At 63.9% G+C, this 18,438-nt stretch overlaps 1 protein-coding gene across 4 annotated transcripts; it reads right to left on the bottom strand.

Moving 5' to 3' along the window:
- Positions 1 to 987: 987 nt before the first annotated feature.
- Positions 988 to 14,722, bottom strand: SLC17A9 (solute carrier family 17 member 9). 4 transcript variants are annotated; one of them, XM_059407384.1, is made up of 13 exons: positions 14,518 to 14,717; positions 9,572 to 9,769; positions 9,078 to 9,217; positions 7,645 to 7,744; positions 6,339 to 6,469; positions 5,791 to 5,887; positions 5,486 to 5,582; positions 4,808 to 4,895; positions 3,920 to 3,954; positions 3,478 to 3,593; positions 2,783 to 2,838; positions 2,611 to 2,640; positions 988 to 2,066 (listed from the first exon to the last, which is right to left on the bottom strand). In XM_059407384.1, exons 1-13 carry the CDS (start codon positions 14,583 to 14,585, stop codon positions 1,903 to 1,905), a joined length of 1,320 nt encoding a protein of 439 aa, XP_059263367.1. In that variant the 5' UTR covers positions 14,586 to 14,717; the 3' UTR covers positions 988 to 1,902. The 4 variants fall into 4 exon arrangements, with proteins under 4 accessions (XP_059263367.1, XP_059263368.1, XP_059263370.1 ...); XM_059407385.1 differs by lacking the exon at positions 3,920 to 3,954 and having other exon boundaries at positions 6,326 to 6,469; positions 14,518 to 14,719; XM_059407387.1 differs by lacking the exon at positions 3,920 to 3,954 and having other exon boundaries at positions 6,359 to 6,469; positions 14,518 to 14,719.
- Between the last annotated feature and the right edge of the window lie 3,716 nt (positions 14,723 to 18,438).

The following is an 18,438-nucleotide window of genomic DNA, read 5'->3' as shown; positions in this document are numbered from 1 at the left end:
TAAGACCCACCTTCGCCTCCTGAGTCCCACATTCGCTCAAAGTCCTAGACCCTGCAAGACCGAGGAAGGGCGGAAAGGACCACCGCCTCGCTTGTGCCCTCACAGAGCTTACGGCTCGCTACAGGTTAGAGACGCCCATGTTCGCAGCAGCCAAGAGGTGGAAACAACCCGTGTCCGTCCACGGAGGCACAAAATGTGGCCTGTCCACCCAGTGGAGTATGGCTCAGCCTGAAAAGGGAGGGGAACTCTGGCGCCCGCTTCCGGGTGGACACACCTGGAGGCCATCACGCTCCGTGGAACAGGCCAGTCACTGAAGGACACTTACTGCTCAAGTCCCATGCTGTGAGGGACCCAGAGCCTCCACATCCACCGGGACAGAACGTGGACAGTAGGCACAAGTGGCTGTGAGCAGGGCAAGGGCATGTTGTTTAACGGGGACAGAGTTTCAGGTGGGGAAGGTGGAAGATTCCGGAAACCGCTGGTGGGGACGGCTGTGCTAGGACCCTACTCGTTACGCGCCCGGGAACAAGGAGAGCCTAGCTACAGCATCCGAGGACCCGACCAGGCCAGGTGCGGGACTCTGGCCACGGGGAGTCCCTGAGGCTGGGCTCTGCCATCGCCCGCCAGGGTGGCTCAGTAAAACCTCCAACCAAGGACCACGAAGGCTTTTGTGGAAAAGTAATATTCCTAGTGCAGCCCTGGTCAAAGCCACGGAGGCCAGAGTACAGTCTGGGAACCAAGAATCTTTCTGATCCAGCAGAGGGAAAACCAGGGAAAGATGCCTGCCGTCCTGTGGAGTGCTCCCCGGCCCTGCGGTCGGGTTCTGGGGGCGCCTGCGGCAGGCAGCAGGACACTAGCTGCCCCTCCCCTCTCCCTGCTCATTCTCCTGCACCTGCCTGCAACCTCTGCAGGCTTCCTGGGCTGCGAGCCCAACAAAGCTCTCCTCCTAGTGGTTATTCTTTAAAAAAAATAAATAAGTAAGAGTAATAAAGTAACAGTCTTCCTCTTCCAGTTTAATAGCCATCATTTAAATAAATCTGGGGTGATTCTTCCACGTTCTCAGTTTCTGATTTCTACGTATACATCTTGCAGGACCTGTTACTAATCCCCCAGGCGACCAGTTCCTCTGTTAGGAGAGAAGGACCATGCGGGAAGCTCCCTGGTCTCAGGGAGCGCCCTGGGCGGGAGAGGGACCCACAGTCCCCTTAGGCTGGCGTCAGGGGCTGCCAGGGAGGCAGAGCACTTCGCCAGCGCCAAGGACCCACAGGGGAGGCGGGGCGGGTCCCCAAAGATGGGCATCTAGTCCACGGCCCGCCCCCTGAATCGGGGTCTCAGTCTGGCTTCCTGGAGAAGCACTGATGCCACAGCCACTAATGGCCTTCATGAGAACTGTGGTTCCCACCCATGGCTGGTTCCCCTGGGGACACGTGGTGATGCCAGGAGCCAATGCTGGTTGTCGTGAGTGGGGGTGGGGTCCCCTTGTAGTGGGGCCAGGTATGCAATCGCAATGCACAGGACAGTCCCCCTCCCCCCACGAAGAATGATCTGGCCTCACATGCCGGGGGTGGGGGGGTGTCTAGGCCAGCGGTGCCCCAGCCCCTGCAGTGATGGGCAACCCTCCCACCGTCATGACCTCGGGGGCACGTGGATCTACATGGAACAGACCGCGTGTGTGACGACATAGCCACTACTAAAAATACTAATTCCTCTCCCTGCTGACAGTCCACGAGCCCTGGGGGAGGGTGCGATCACCTCGCTGGAGAAACCGACGTTCCCCCCAGGGCTGCCCAGCTTGGCTCCGGCTCACCCTCCCTCTGCTTGCTCCGTCCGGAGCGGGAGGCTAGCAAACAGAGCCTGTCACCCAAGGGAGATGGCACTGAAGGAACCGTAGGGCAGGGGCAGCTAGAGGTCCTCGTGGGCAGGACTCAGGTCCACTCGCTGGGCTTCTCCAAACAGCAGGAACGTGCACAGCCCCAGGCTGCCGACGGCGGCCACCAGGTTGAACATGGATGCCCAGGAGCCTGTGGTCTCGAGGAGATAGCCCCCCAGGCACACGCCCACGACACCTGCAGCAGATGGGGGCAGAAAGGCTGAGCGCTCCAAGGCGGTCCCGAGGGCAGGGCCAAGGAGCACATCTGGTGCTGGGGCTCCAGGAGGAGAGGCCAGGGGCGGCCTGAGGGACAGAACCTGGACTCAGGGGTCCACACCACCAGGCCGAGGGAAGGCCGGCCTCCGAGGGTCTCAGAGGGCCAGAGACCTCATGGGCTGCCCAGGGTACTGCCCACCTCAACAGGTCCCTCTCCCGCCCCCATGGAGAACGAGCCCCGACATTGTCATCCAGACACTCAACCCCGCGAACCCTGGGCCTCAAGGATTTGACTCCCATCTGGGGGTCTCGTGGGGGCTGGGGTACGCCATCAGAAAAGCGAACACCGTGGAAAGTGGCTGAGTTCTCGCCCTGCTGGCTCCGGGGGCTGCGCCCTCCCCTCTCCACTGGTGTGGCACTGTGGGACCCTCAAGGGCACCGTGGCCACCCTGTAGGGCTGGGCACCCGAGGGGTGGGGAGACACGGGGGTAGGGCCACCAGGAGGCACCACACCTGCCTCTCACCTGCCAAGGCTCCAGCTGTGTTGGCCACACCTGTGAACAGGACAGAGGAGGTCTCAGGAGGGCCCCCTACCCTGGAACGGTCCCTAGGGGCCCAGGGAGGGGTGAGGTTGGGTGAGGGATGCCTGTGGGGGAACAGTCACTTCCTATTCAAACATGGGCCAGGGGTTCTCACCAAACAGAAAGCCGGCACAGGACGGAGCCAGGTCCTGGATGTTGACTGAAATGCCACTACGGGAGAGAGGAAAGCAGTGACCACGGGACGGCCACCACTCCCCTACGCCCAGGGCTGTCCTCTGAGCGCCTGGAGCCTAGAAACTGCCAAGTGGGTCTTCAGACCTGAGCCCAGCCAGGGGCGGCCTGCCACGCTGGGGCACCGGGATTCGAGACCACCCCAGGGCCACAGCCCCACGCAGGCCATCCTGCCCACCCTGCTGTCCCATTCCCACCACGCCACAGTGCAGGAGTCCACTCCCAGGGTGAAACGAACAATGGGAAGACAAGCTTGTTCGAGTGCACAGTCACTTGCTATCTACTAATCTGAAAACCATTAAGCGGCTGAAACAATTTCCAGTGACATCTTCCTTGTCAAATGCTGGGCCTGCTGAGCACCTCAGGAGGGAGCTGAACCAGAGGAAAGGGGCCAGAGGGCGCTCCTCCCCAGCCCTCCCCATCTGCAAATCTAGTTTTTCCCAATATCCCGGGTCCGCACAAGTGTGATACGCGGAGAAACGTGGCCCCGTGGTTCGCTCTCGGGTGAGCCTGAGCCACGTGTCTTCTCCCACACACCCGGATGCCGGTGGCCCGGGATGCTGCCAGGTGCCCGTGGTCAGCCTGGGACAGCTCTGGTGGGGGGTGCCCGGCACTTACCTGTGGTTAAAGGTCTGCAGGCCAATGGAAGCAGATGCAAAGACCACAGACATACAGAAGCTGGAGGTGTGACCCAAACACAGGGCAAACACGCTGGACAGCCCGAGGCCCATCACCTGCGGGAGAAGGGGGGTGGCAGGGCACAGGCCGTGGCGGACACTGGAAAGCCCCCCGCTCCTGGGGATGTGTGACGCGAGGCTCCGTGATAAGCCAGTCCCGCTGGTCAGACTGAGAGGGAAGCAGCCCGGCCCGCGTGCCAGGCTCGGCGGCACAGAGAACCCACCAACGCAGCTGGGAGAAGCGCTCAAGGCAGCCAAGCCAGCCCCCAGCACTGACCGAGGGCACCCTCCAAATGCCTTCTGGGTCGGGCCACTGGAGGTCAAACCCCTCGGGTCCCAGGAACAAACGGGTGTCCAAAGAGGCTCATCCCGCCCCTCTCTACCTGCATGAACTTCCGCACGGTGATGGTCCTGTAACCTGAGTGGGGGAGACGGGGAGACGGTCCCGTCGGCCCATTTGTGCTGAGCCCCTGACGGCCCCTGCTGGGTCCCAGCCGGCGCGGCTGCAGAGAAGGGGCAGGGCGGGGAGGGACAGGCCCTGGGCCCGAGGTAGGGTGTCCCTTGTTGTGCAGGAGGCGTGCGTACACACGTGAGCACGTACCTGCTCCCGGTGTCCCGTGTGCACCGTGCGTGCACGTGTGCGTGAGTGTGTGTCTGCACGTGCGGGTGCCGTGTGTGAGCGCGTGTGTTGGCCGTGTGTGACCACAGGTGCGGTGGGAGTGCGTGAGCCCGTGTGTCAGTGCGTCCGCATATGTGTGTCCGTGTGCGAGCCCTGCACTGGGCGTGCCCCCGAGGACCCTCCAGGTCGCGGTGCAGCAGACGCACGGAGGAAAGGCGCGCTTTCTGCACGGGTCTGCACAGCGCCTCCTCCTCCCACCGTGCGCGGACCGCACTTCAGCGACCAGGGAGGACTAACGTCCAAGCACGTCTGAGCTCTTCACCCTCAGGGGGTGCTCACTGGGGCTCCGGGCTCACACACACGGCCCACCCGACCTATGACCTCTGACCCCATCAGATGACCTCTCCTCCTCTGAAGAAGCTCGGGGCCACACCCAGCCCCTGGGGAGAAACGCCACGGCCACAGGACTCAGGTCCTCTCATGGCGCCCCACTCCCCCAGGGAAACTGAGGCTGGGGTCTCATGCTGACAGGAAGTCCTCAGGGGCAAGGCCCCTTCCCTTCCCTCTAGAACTCCCCAGGAGGGGTGCCTCCCGCCCCCCAAGTGTGGCAAAGCCTGGGCTGGTTCCCAGGGGCCCCTCCCCCATGGCTCACCCTGATTGATAAGATGATCAGACAGAAACCCGCTGAACAGACTGGCGGGAATCGCCACCAGCCACGGCACCACGTTGAAGACCCAGCCCTGCGGGAAGGAGGAGGCCTCAGAGGGGAGAGTCGCACGGGCTGGGCGGCTGCCCAAGGCCACGGATGCCCAGGAAGTCTCTCCCCCGCAGAGACTGGGCTCCCGGGTGTGGGGGCCTCTTTGGCCCTGATGGTCCCCGCACTGGCCAAGCTCTAGGCCCGCCGGCGCTGTCTCCCTGCAGGTCGAGCCTCCCCTATGGCTCCCCACACCGTGAGCCGGCTGAGCTGCAGGTGCGGGCCCACCTTGGGGGGTCCTGGTCACCAGATGAGGAGGGTGGCCGGACAGCTGGGCTGGTGTGTACCAGGCTGCCCGGCAGGGGACAGCCCTGCCCACGTCCCGACCCCCGCTGGCCCACCCTCAGAAACGACCATCCACAGAATGGCTGCCAAGCTGTAGGGGCAGCGTTCGGGGTCCATCCCGGGAGCGAGGGCTGTGGCGGCAGGAAGCCACCCCGCCAGGCCCAGGTGCCGACCATAAGCCTGGGGGTGGACATCCCAGGGCCATGAGCCCGCATGCTGGAGCCGACACCGAGTCCCGGCACCGGTCTGCGGCGCTCCCTGTCCCTGAGAACGCCGCCGCGGCTCGCCCACCTTGGAGCTGGGGAACGTCTCCTGAAAGAAGGAGGGAAGCCAGGACAGGAGGACGAAGAAGGAGCCGGCCGACGACAGCTGGGAGGAGATGGCTGCCCTGTGGACAGGCGCCGGGCTCAGCGTCCGTCTGGACCCCAGCCCTGCCCAACGGGGGCTCTTGTGAGCATGGCCCCCCACGCGCCACACAGGGCCCGGGCGTGGAGGTCAGGAGCCAGGGCTGGACCCACACCAGGGAACACCCAATGCCCACCATGCTCAACCCTATCCCGCCACACCCCCACATGCACTGTGGTCCCGAGGCTCACCAGACTGAAGGCTTCCGGAAAAGCTGTCTCCAGGGAACTTTGGTGTGCCTGGACATCGGCAGGCCTTGCGCCAAGATGCCCAAGGCCAGGATGAGGTCTGAGGGGAGCAGGGCATTTGCACATGAAAGATCCTCACCGTCAGGGCACAGCACCGCTTGCTGCCGACCGGCTCCTGCTGGAGGGGGCAGCTCCCGCGGGCCCGGCCTGTGTGTGACCCCACCACACTGTCTTCCCTGCACGCATCCTGGGTTGTCCCCACACTTGTGTGGACCCTCAGTCCTTCCCCTGCCCGCCGATCTCCCAAGCCCTGCTTCCTGCCACCCTCAGCCCAGCTGCCCCCCAGCTGCCCATGCCTGGGGGGCAGCTGTCCCTGCGCGCCTGCATGGCCTGAGAGTGGGCACTTTCCTCAAGCTCCAGGTGGGGCAAAGCCACAGCTCAGGGTCCTGCGTCAGCGGACGGTGAGCGGCTCCGGGAGAGGATGGGCACCGGGCCCTCGCCCCTCCCTGGGCAGCTGTGTTTGCTGGCGCTCGCCCACCTGGCCACGGTACCTTTTCCATTCAGTAGGCACCTGTACACGTAACACACCCACAGCAGCGTGAGGCCACCCGAGAAGTAGAAGACACTTGGCCAGCCGTACCGGTCCAGGAGGAGGGAGCCCACGGCCCCTGTCACCAGCATCCTGGAGGACAGACAGTGGTGTGGCTGTGACCCCAGGCTTCCCTCAGGCCAGGTGATGCCTCTGAGAAACCCCCGCCCCCGCCCTGTGGACCTTGCCACCAGGGAAGCAGGCTCAGGAGGTCCCATCTGATCATGTTTTGTGAGGGGTTTAGAGAATTTGGGGAGACTTCTGGATGCCTTGGACCCGGAGTCCCGGCACTACTTTAATTCCTTGCTTCCCGCCCTTCAAGCCGGTCCCCTATGGAGGTGTGACTTCTAAACTAAAAAGGCGGCAGAGAAGAAGGGACGGGTTCGGGAACTCAGAGGAAACCCCCCGTTGTCCATCTCACAGGCACACAGGCGGACATCCTGCAATTTCTAAACCCAGAAGCAGCACAGCCGAGCACAACAGCCGGATGCCTGGCGGCTCCGGGGTTCCAGGCACCCCTGTGGGGCGAGCCCTCCCGCATGCCAGGCGTCCGCAGAGCCGCAGCCAGGACAGCTAACGAGGGACAGAGGAGGGCGAGCGGGGCCGGCAGGCACGGGGGTGCCTTCCCCTCAGCCCCACCGTGGGCAGAGTCTCTCCGGGTGCCTCCCAGCCCGGGACACAGGCCCAGGCCCCCGCTGAGGCGGGGTTTCAGGAAAACGGCACATCCTGTGTGTGGTACGTTTGCCCCAGGCAGCTTATCCAGAATTCCCACGGCCCGGGTGCCCTGGGTTTTATTTGGGTGGCTCCTGGCCCACCCGCAGCATCCCCTGGCCCTCTGATTTCCTGTCTCCATCCTGGGGGCAACGGCACCGGGGGCCTGAGCCCTGGGGCAGCGAGGCCCCGTCAGCACCATGATGTGGCCCTTCTTCCTGAGTGAGGCCTACATGCGGGAGCACAGGCATGACGTCAGGACCACGCCCTGTGCCCCCAGCGGACTGCACCCTCTCTCGCCACCCCCCCAGCACAGATGGAAGGAGCCTCAGTGGACTGGCCACTGCCCCGGCCCACGGGCCTCAAAGCCACACCACTGGCCCAGGCGTCAGGGACCAGGTGCCTGGCACCGAGAAGCACAAGGACGGCCGGTCTCCTGCAGCCCAGAACCAGCTTCCCACGTCACCCTGAGCTGCATATGTGCCCACGTGGCCTGTCCCTGCCCGGACCCCACAGGCACACCCTGGGTCGCCCGGGCTCCCTGGGTCAGGACTCACCCAAACTGGGAGCCGGCCCCCACGGTGCTGTAGGTGAACGCTCGCTCGCTCTCTCGCACCTTCTGGGACAGCAGGCTGGTCAGCGCCGGAAAGTACACACCTGAAACAAGCGGAGAGCTGTGAGCCCAAGAGTCACCCGGGTCCTGCGAGCGAAGCCAGCCAGGGTGGGAGCCAGGCCGGGACGAGTCGAGTTTGGGGTGTCCCTCTTGCTGATCTCACCCCCAAGGACCAGCAGGACTCAGCGAGCCTCCCCGCAGCCCGCATGGGAAACAGCCGCACCCACAGTCGGGCCAGCCGCACACTCGCAGCGTGGGCCGTGGAAGCGATGTTGGGTCCCAGCTGGGGCTCCTGTTGCCATCACCCTGACGCTGGCCCCAGGCCGCACCAGCCTGTGTCCTGGCATGGACACCCACTCGTGCCCACGCACGCCCACACTGGCGTCCACACTCACGTGCATACTCGTGCCCACTCCCGTCCAAGGTGCACGCCCAGCCCTGTGCAGCCGCAGCACCCCGTGTGACCCTGCCTGCACACCCCAGGGCCATCGCCGTCGGGGGGTTAGGAAGGGAGCAGCTGAAGTTTCCTTACAACTTCCTGTGAGTCTACAATGATTTCAATCTGATTTTTATTTTGATTTTCAAAATCTGATTTTGTGGTTCCCTTTTCCACGCTTTTCTCTAAAAGTACCAGGAAGAGCTAAGAGGCCAGTGGGTGAGACAGGATTCGCCTTCCCATCAGGGCCCCTCCCCCCAGCCCCCGCCAAGTGCCAGTCGCCCAGAGCGACGGCTGCCCCTCAAGCCCCCTGTACTGGGCCACAGACTGGCCTCTGGGGAAGATGGGGACATGGCCTGAGCTGAGGGCCACCTGGCTGGGCACCCCGAGAGCCAGCTCCCGCAGGGGCCAATGGCCAGTAAGCCAGACTGCTGGTGCTGGTTAGCACACTGGGAGAGGCGTCGGTCCTGGGGGGGTTGGCCCCGGGGGCAGCCTGTACCCACAACACACAGACACTCAGCAAATCCCCACTGCGCCACGGGCCATGGTGGCGACAGATACCGCACACCAGGCTGGCTGCCGCCATGTCTCTGGAGCAGAGGAGGGCGTCTGACGTTAGAATGTTCCAGGCTGGGAAGTGTCTCCAGGGCAGGCAAACCAGCCGGTGAGAGTCGCTGAGAGCAGGCGTCGGCCAGCATGGTCTGCACTCCCGCTGCCCTGTCCAGGGCCCCGCAGCCAGGCCCGAAGCTCCGGCCACCCTATCAGCGGCCACACAGGGCCGTGGACATGCCTCCTCTGATCTAGGGCCCATCCCACGTGGGAGCACTCGTGAGGACAGGCATGTGCATGCATGTGCACTCACACACGCGTGTGGACAACACGTGCACCCGCTTTGCTCTCCCACGGCTGAGACCAGGAGGGACGCTACGGGGCAGCCCTACCTTGGAGCAAGCCCGTGAGGATGCGTGAGAAGGTCATGAAGACCAGGTGCGCGCCGCTGAGGTGGGCGAGCAGCGGGGTGGCGGCGGTGAGGAAGCCCCAGGCGCAGGCGGACAGCAGGATGACCTTCTCCCCGCCGATCCTGAGGAAGGACAGGGGGACAGTGACGGGAGTGTGGCGGCCAGACGGCCGGGCAGGCTGAGAAGATCCCACTCGCAGAAAGCACGGCCAGAGCCTCCTCCTCTGCAGGAGAGGCCGACGGTAGGAGCGCAGGTCCAGCCTGTCCATCTGTCCCGACAAGCACCGTACTGGGCTGCCGGGGGCTCCTCAGGGTGCTGTGCACCTGCCCGCACCACCCTCCCGGCCTCCCCCGTGGAGCCCGGCTCTCCCAGCTCGTGTGTTGCTTGGTGGGGAGGGCGGGCAGGTGCACATTCTTTCTGCAGGAGCCCCGGCCCCAGGGCAGCCCCAAGCCCGCGTGGGGAGCAGCGCTGCTCACCGGTCTCCAAGGTGGCCGCCCACCACCTGCGTCAGGCAGTAGCCCCAAAAGAAGCTGCTGAGCACAAGGCCGGCCTCCTTCTTGTTCCAGCCGAAGTCTTGGCTCATGGACACGGTGCACACGGGCACGCTGACGCGGGCGCAGTACAGCAGGCATGTGCCCAGCAGCAGCGTCGCCGTCCACGTCTGGCACTCGGGCCTGCGGGACAGAAGGGGCTGCGTCAGGCCTGGAGGAGCAGCACGGCCTCCTCCAAACACCCCCGCCCCCAGGTCTGTGGCTGAGCCTGCGATGAGCCTCTCACAGCCGCAGGGCCGGGAACGACCAGCCGGCCGGCAGAAACGCAGGTCAGACGGGCGGCAGCTCAGTAAGCCGCCCGGGGGGTGCCACAGGGTGGGAGCAGGATAGTGGGTCCCCGGAGGGTGCCCAGGAAAGCGGTGTCTGCCCGGCAGAGGACCTCGGGCAGGGGACACGGTGCCTTCAGGGCAGTCGGCTCTTGGAGAACCTGGGCAGGGCTGAAGCAGCCCTGCCAGCCAGGGAAGGTGTCCACACAGCGATCATCCTTCAGACTCCTGGCCCACGCTCCGTGACTGGCCCTGACGCCAGGCAAGTTAGAAACTGTCCCAGCCGGGAGGCGGTGAGACCCCAAATGGGGTCCCAGGGCGTCAAAACAAACAGCAGGATCTCCACAAACGATGGGCTTTGGCTCCTAGTGCCATGTTGACATTTGCTGATGGGACAAAGGCAGGACATGGACAGATGTGGCAGGAGGTGCCCTGGGCATAGGGGACCCTGGACCCTTCAGAGAGACTCTGGAAATCAAGAACCGTTCTCAGAGACAAAGCTGACTTTCCTACGGTGAGAGAGGGGGGTGCCATTCACATGGGTGGGAGACGGGCAGGGGTGCTGCGGCGGCAGGGGGTCCTGGGGTGTGGCTGGCAATGCCTCAGGCAGTGGGCGTGGCGCCAGGGGGCAGGCAGTGAGGGCAACAGACTGGCGGGGAGCTTAGGGGTCCCACCCGCACCCGACGTCCCCAGTAGGGCACGGGGGCAGGCGGCCGGCCTCTCCCCCAGGAAGAACGACCTCCTACGTCTGAGGGCACCTTCTTGCCGGCAGGTGGTGCCCAAGCCAGGAACCAGATCGATGCGCCTAATGAGATGTGTCTGTCACCCCACAGGCAGGCCCCAACCTGGCACAGGGCCCACCTCTCCGGGGGAAGAGCTGGCCAGGGGCACGTCAAGGTTGCCCCGCCCAGCAGGGTGGACGGCTGACCGTGGGAGTCATTCTGGGGACTCAACAGGGAGTGCGAATCTGCGCCTGCCATCCGTGGAACGCACAGCTAGCCCGTGGGCACCACTGGTTGGGGTAGTGGACAGGCCTCTTGGAGCCTGTGTCCTCAAAGAAGAAGGGCTCATGCCCGTGACTTCTGCCCCTTGACAGGTCAGTAAACAGCAGAGTGACCAGCACATTCCCGATGTCCCAATAAGGAGCCCCTGCAACTGCCTGGGAGGGAGGTAAAGCCACCATGTCCACGTCCTCCGGCCGGCATAGTCCGTGGGCGAGCAACCCCCTTGCAAACCACCATGCACTTTTCCACAGTCAGGAGGAGGAGGCATCCACCTGGCCAGGCCTGCGGCGGGACCATCCCTTCACGGCCGCTGCCCTAGAAGAGGCCACAGTCCCACCAGCAGACACAGCTGATGAGAGGTTCGCCAGGACCACGAGGGGGTTTGGGGTGAATGAGTCCGGTTCCAACAACCCGGCCTTCCGTCCCCCAGCAGCCCCGTATCTGTAGGCCAGGCCCCGTCTGGGGCTGGTTTGGGAATCTCCAAGGGGCGTGCAGTGCAGTAGAGAACTCTGTAGGCAGAGCGGATGGGGTGCCGCCTGGGCCCACCGCTGGGCTGCCACCCCTCCACGTACACGGGGAAGAGGTGCGACCACAGATTTCAAGCTCGGTCTCAGCGTCCGAGGGGTGCCACGGGTGGGACTCTGGGGCACCCCTCTGCTGCCCTCTGCACTCACATAGGAGTCCAGTGGGAAATAGGATCCTGTGCTAAAAATACACCCAGTTCTGTCGATCCAGAAGCCAGACACCAGACCCTGCTTTGGCTAGGCTGGGGGAGGGCGCTCCTTCTCCAGGCTGACCACAGGAGAAATGGGCCAGTGACCCCTCAACACCATGCCCCCCCCCACTTCCTGATTCTTAAGACCAAACCCGCCCTGTGAACACTCATCCCGGTGTCCGTCCCCATGTGCCCCTCCTGAGGGCAGCAGGCCTGTCGGGGACTTCTGAGCAAACAGCCCTGCTGGCCTACTAGGGAGGCCCAGAGGAACACAGTCCAAATGGCCCATTCGAGCCGGGCCAGCTGCTGGCCTGTGCCTAGCCGGCTGCCCCCCGGGAGCCCCTGGGGGTGTGCCTGCCCCGCGGCATTGCTGTGGCCTCCAGATGCCCCATCCCGGGTGACCCACGTGGGCCCACAGTATCCCTGTGCCTCTGCGCTCGGGCTCGCTGCCAGCATCCATGTGCCTGCCCGAGGGCACTAGGAGGACTGCCGGACGTGGGAGCAAAGCTTTCAACATCCCCTGACAGCCACCGTCCGCAGGGGCCCACACAATGGAGTTTTATTCCCTTCTGTAGTCAAAGCCATGGAGGGTCCCCTGCCCACCTGGCCATCGGGAGCCTCTTCCCGGTGAGCCCAAGAGCTCGCATGGGAAGCCCGGCTGGAAAACGGGGGGCTCCTGGGGTCTCAGAGGGTTAAAGCTGCTACGTTCAGCTCAGGTCAAGACCCCAGGGTCCTGGGATGAGCCCCGCATCAGGCTCTCTGCTCGGTGGGGAGCCTGCTTCCCCCGTCTCTCTGCCTGCCTCTCTGCCTACTTGTGATCTCTCTCTGTCAAATAAATAAATAACATCTTTTAAAAAAAGAAAGAAAGAAACACCGGAAGGCCAGCTGAGGCTGACCCGCTCAGGAAGGGTGGCGCGTACCTAGAACACAATGCAGCCCCCTGGCCTCCTCCTGACCACAGCATGCCAAGAAAGGCCCCTCAGCGTGCAGACCACCAGTCTGCTGTGAGCCTGCGTGGGGCCAGGTGCTGCGGGTTCCTCCCTGGGCCCTGGAGGCCCCCCGGCACTGCCAGTGAGGCGGGTGAAGTGACTTCCTCTACAGCTGGTGGGGACACAGAACGAGCAAGTCTGGCTAGAGGCGGCGACCCGACAAGGACAGCTGCCTGAGGGCTGGTGAGCACGCCAGGCCCAGACTCCTTGATCTTGCGGAGGGCTGTCTGGGAACCCAGAGGCTACGGCAGGACGAGCCAGGAAAGCTCCATCCTGCTCACTCTGCCCCGTCCTGGGCCTCAGGTCCGTGCCCCGAGCTCAGCAGAATGCTTCCTATGAACCTTCTAGAACCTTGTGCTTTCTGCCAACGGCCCCTATGCATAAGAAGCATCCATGGCTGAGCAAATGCGTGGCCACGTGGCTCCTTGATTCAGAAAAGGGAACTGTGCCCGCACTGCAGGCCTGGAGAGCACACACAGGTCCAGGGCCACTGGCTGCCCCCACCCCGGCTGCCCCCACCCCGGCTGCCCCCACCCCAGCGACGCGGCTGATGAGTGGCAGCCTGGCTTCCCAGGGCCACAAGAGCAGATGCACGGTTGTCAAGGCGGAGAGCACGCCACGTCGGCTGCAATAAACTGCCACACTTCCTGTGACTGACAGAACTGTCCACTCAGGGGTGGGGGTGGGGATGACCTCGTCCCAGCAGAGCCCAGGTCCATCCAGGACCCCCCAGACCCCTCCGGAACTGCTGCCTCACCTGCCAAGGGCCGGGGGAGCTGCAGGTGCTCCCTCCTGAGCCACAGAGGGAAGAAGTTAAGGGAAGGCCAGGCAGAGCCACGGAAACCGAACCCAAGAGGGAAGTTTGCAGGACATGCTGTAGCCACAGCCACAACACTCTGCCCACACGGCCGTGAAGCCTGGATCAGCCCCTCAATAACCAGACAGCGGGGAGGGAAGACAGGAGCAAGGCAGGCCGCAGGGCACTCCTGGCCCCGGCCGTACCCCTGAGCGCAGCGCCCTGTCCTGGGGGTGCTTGGCAGGGAGACCCGGCCCTTCTCCACACCTCGTCCTGCAGGAAACTTCCAGCCTCTGTGGGCCACTTCTCGATGTCGGCCTCTCTCCAACTTCCCCACTAACTTTGCCCTCATCCTTCCCCAGCCTCGGGGGGTGGGGGGGGGCTTCCCCTTAGAGGCCTCCTGCAAGCCTGTGCTTGGGCGCAGGGGCAGGAACCAGCCGTCGCCCTGCAGGGAGCAGGCTCCCCGGGCACTCAGAGCTGGAGGTGGACTGGCCTTGGGATCCCAGGGCCCAATTTTGGATCCAGCGTCCAGCTGGCTGGCCTGAGGGACCGTGGTCCACAGAACTAGAGCAAGGGCTGAGGCATGTGGTCTGGGGGTCTGGGGTCTCCTCAGAGGGGCCCTTGTGTGTCTTCCTGCCCTGGGGACTTCTGCACGTGGCAGTGGACGTGGACACAGAATATGAAAACGAGTGGGCAGTCGGCCTGGGCCCCGTCCATGGAGACCACAGCACACAGCTGGCAGGTGGAGGCAGGACTCCCCCACCCCCCACCCACAGGCTCCCCAGCTGCCCTGCCGCGTGACCCTCTACCACTCCCCTGGTCCTCAGGCCTGGATATCCGTGTGGTCCTACCTGGCAGGGTCAGTCCTAGGACTCCCAGCTGTGCCTGTGAGCTGGCTCTCCACCATCTAGGGTCTGCAGGCCTGGAGGCCTGCAGAGGGCTCAAGGGGCACTCGCTGGCCCTGGGACTGGATGGAAGGGCGGAGGACCCTGGATTGGGTCTGGGTAGTGCACGACCTCAGGGCTTGGAGTGGTGGCCTCGGCCCCTCCCCAAGCCACCACGCTCCCCCCCACGCCCCCCCACCCCACACCTTGGCCCCACCTGGACCACTGGGTGTTCTCGGCCCCGTCCCCGCGGGCCTCCTCCAGCGGCAGCGGCTGCGGCTGCATCGGGGGCGGCCGTCCGCGGGCACAGGGCTTAGCGCGCCCAGGTTGGGCTCCCGCCGGCCGACCCACACGGGCAGCACCGCCCAAGGCCACGTGTCAGTCCAGCGGCGCTTCCGTCTGGCGCTCTTAGGACGCGTCGCCCCCGACGGCCACCGCGAAGGGCGGGCCGGCGGGCGGGGCGGAGCACACGCCTTGTCCCCGCCCGATCCCTCCCGCCTGGCGCTCCGCGGTTGGCTGTCAGGACCCACCTCCCTGCTGCTCCTGGGGGCACCCGCACAGGCAGACGGGGAGGGCGCCGGGTTCCCTGCCGCAGGCTGGACAGATCAGGCTACAGTGGGGCTGTGCAGCGCCAGGCCATGTGGTCCTGGCACAGGGCATTTTGACTTTGACCTTGGACACCTGCAGAGAATTGGGGGATGGTGGTGGTCCTCCACCCTCACCCTGCCTGTCACAGGGCTGTGCGCATCGGGACCGTCTTCATGCAGCGCAAGGACAGTTCAGTCAGGAGTAGCCAACTGTCGACGTGGACCTCTGGAGGTGGGCTCCAGCCTTGTCACCCTGGGCCAGTCTGTGCTGGGCGGCCGAGGGCCAGCGCCCACACAACAGGCACTGCAGAAGGGTTGGAGCTCCCCGCAGAGGTGTGTGGAGCACGCAGGCTCTGCCAGGCCCCAAGCAGGCCCCTTGGACCTCCCTCACAGGGGGCTTCACGTGTCCACAGGAAGGACCCAGCCAGCATCGCGCACACCGCGACCCAAGGGCAAGGAGCGGACTCTGGGCGCACAGCGCCGCCCTGTGCAGCTGCCTCCCCCCGCCCCCAAGTCCACCCACCTCGCAGCAGCCTGGCCAATCTTGCCAGGGCTTCTCGCTGCCCTGAGAACCAAACCTGGGAGAGCCCCGCAGCACAGGGCCCCCCTTCCCCCACCCTCCAGCCCCAGGGGCTGATTCCCACCCGGCCCAGCCCGCAGAACCAGCCCCACTGGGATGGAGGGGACCGGCCGGGCCTCCGCTGTGCCCCTCCTCCATGTGCGCAGGAACCAAAGGAGGCCGAAGCTATCTTCTGAGCAGAACCAACAGCGGCAGAGGGAAAGGAGAGCGACAGGCTGTGTGTGATTTCCCTGGACACCAGAAAGACGAACTTTATGACAATAAATGAATTTATTATTATTCTACTCGTGGAATTCTTGAAGGTTCTGGAACAGATCATTCTCTTCAAAGTGCTGGTGAGTTCAGTACGTGAGTCTTGAAAACAGCGCTGTGCAACACGTTTCACGCTAAAAATATGCCTGGACACCCAGAGACTACAGACTCGCTGGGCCCATGAGTCTGGAGCTGTGCAGGGACCAGCACTGCCCCCTCCCCCTGGGTCTGGGTGCTTCTGCTGTCTGCCCCTCCCAGCCCCCCGGGGCCCCTGTGGCCTAGCCGGGGAGTCCTCCATGGTCCTCCGGCTTGCTTCCCTTCCAAAAGCCAGTTGGGAGGAGGCCAGCCGCGTGATGCCTCGGTCTGGGCGAGCAGTCTGTCGCAGCGTGGCAGGGAGAGATGTCACAGCCAGGCAGCGCTCCGACACCGGAGTCCAGTAGTCCCAGGAGCAGGGGCCAGCGGCAGCCTTGTCTCCTCACCCCCAGCTCCAGATGGGAGGCACAGCCCCACAGCACGCAGCACACGGCACGCACGCTAGCCTGGGCTGCGTCCACAGCTGGGCAGGGGGCCGGCGGTGCGACCTGCTTCAGGATGTGCGGATAAAGCCACTGCCCCCGGTTCTCACTCCTGCCAAAGGTTGTGGTTGGAGCGGAGTGCAGAGGAATCCAAAAGACATTCTGTGCCACGGTCAAAGTGAGCCCGTCCACCTGGCCTTCTAGCTGGGGCCTTCCCGCCCACACAGAGGTGTCTCCACCCCACCACATCCACGCTGCAACGAGAAAGACCTCTGGCCCACAGCATCAGGGATGCGACGACCAGCTCACCCAGACCGCCCCTCCCCGGCCGCCAAGGCCCTCGGGCCGCTGGAGCTGGGGCCTAATGTCCTGCGGTGGCCGAGCGGCTCAGGACCCCCCCCAGGGCACAGAGTCCGCATAGCCGCAGATGCCCAAGGCCCACGCCAACCCCGTCTCTACATCCACGGACGTCAATCACGACGAGGACGGGAAGAGAGCCTCGATGGCATCTGGGAATTAAGGCACAACATCCACGACAGACGGGCTTCATATGCCAGGGACTATGGTGCCAGCCAAACACCGCAGACGGTGTCGAGTGCAACCCACGCGCTCAGCGCTCCACGTGGGGACGCCCTCAGAACTGCGGCACGGCCTCCTGCGAGGAGGGGCAGGCTGGCATGAAGAAGGCCTCAGACACCATCGCCACCTGGGGAAGAGGCATGGGGAGGCTTGTTCTCCCCGCTCCGAGGTCCCGCTCCGAGGTCCATGCACCCGTGGGGGCCGCAGTCCATGATGCCGCTGCTCTGGCACGAGGCACCTCACTTCTGCACTCACTAGAAGGCACTGGAAAGCGGCCACTCTGCGTCTCTGCCAAGTGTCCCACAACTGCCTTCACACGAGGCGCGGACAACCCCGCGGCCCGTGGCACAGGCTCTACGGGGAGAAGCGCCCGGGCGCTCACCGTGTAGCTCCTCTACTCTGAGTGTCTGGAAAGACCCAGGAGTATTAAAAAAAATAACTTCTCAGGTTAAAATCATGTGGTAGGTGGCCCCAATCTATTTCCTTCACAAAAATGAAAGTTCAGGACCACCCTCTGAAGAACAGACGGCACACGGCACACGCACAGCCATGCACACGCGCCCCCGGATGGTGCTGGTCGGAGGGGACGGAACAACAGAGCCTCAAGGTGAGCGAGGCTGAAGCTTCCTCCTGCCGGCTCTCGCGGATGGGCTCCCGGAGGACCGTGTGTCGCACTGAGTTCCTTATTCTTATTAGAGTATCCCCAAAACCCGGAAAACCCCAAAAGACCTTCCAGGCAACCACTCTGAGCAAAACATAAGCAGTTGACCACGAATTTAAGAAGAGGCACCAAAAGCAACCTACTCTGCGTTTCTCCGAAGACGCTGTGACGGGCACACGTGCCCTCAGGGGCAACGCGGACTCGGAACCAGGGGCGCACGGAGGCTTGCGGCTGGCGATGGAGGGACACCAAAGTCACATGACTGATGCAGACAATATACTCTTAAATCCGAAAAAGCAACACATTTCTGAAACAGAAACATACCCGCTACAGAAACGAAGTGCATGGTCTCCAAATAACACATCAAAATGCCACACCCACGGGGCTTCTGAGGCCAGACAGCCTGGTCCCCGACGACCCACTGTGCTCGCATCTCGGGGGGCAGGCACGCCGGCCTGGCGGTCCCGGTCTGGCCTCCCGCTCATGCTGGGACGGCACAGTAAGTCCCAGAAGCAGGTCCTGCCCCGCTCCCCCAAAGACACCACGGACTTGAACGTAAAACGTGCACAGTTCTTTCTGAGCCCCCAGCTCCGCCTGTCCCCCAAACCGACACTGTCCCAGGACACAGACCTCACGCTGCCTGACGAAGACTGTCCCCAGGAAGCACCCTGACTGCACGAAGAGCCGCTTCCTTGCTCCCGACGCTGCACACACAGGGTCTTCAGTCAATCCTGAAGACCAGTCCCGAGACACATTTGCCTTTTCTAGAACCTGGAAACCTTAATCCAAACGCCCAAGTACATTAGCTCTCACTGGGTTTGCAATAATCCCAACGCCTCGTAAAGACTCCAAAAGGGGGCTGGTTCCTCACGCAACTTCACGATGTCGGGAACGCAGAGTCCCAGGCTATTCTCCAATTTTATTTATTTCAAGGCACTTTCCACAAGAAAATGTAAAAAGAATA

Source organism: Mustela nigripes, chromosome 7 (assembly GCF_022355385.1).
Source record: "Mustela nigripes isolate SB6536 chromosome 7, MUSNIG.SB6536, whole genome shotgun sequence".
NCBI lineage: Eukaryota > Metazoa > Chordata > Mammalia > Carnivora > Mustelidae > Mustela > Mustela nigripes.
Note: the sequence above shows the minus strand (reverse complement) of the source record. Positions and strands in the feature narration are given on the sequence as shown.

Excerpts from the sequence above, each read along its gene's own strand:
- SLC17A9 (XM_059407384.1), bottom strand. The coding sequence starts at position 14,585 with ATGCAGCCGCAGCCGCTGCCGCTGGAGGAGGCCCGCGGGGACGGGGCC. Across the intron at positions 5,888-6,338 it reads GTGCCTACTGAATGGAAAAG|ACCTCATCCTGGCCTTGGGC; the intron begins GTACCGTGGCCA and ends TGCTCCCCTCAG. Across the intron at positions 2,839-3,477 it reads CTGCAGACCTTTAACCACAG|TGGCATTTCAGTCAACATCC; the intron begins GTAAGTGCCGGG and ends TCTCTCCCGTAG.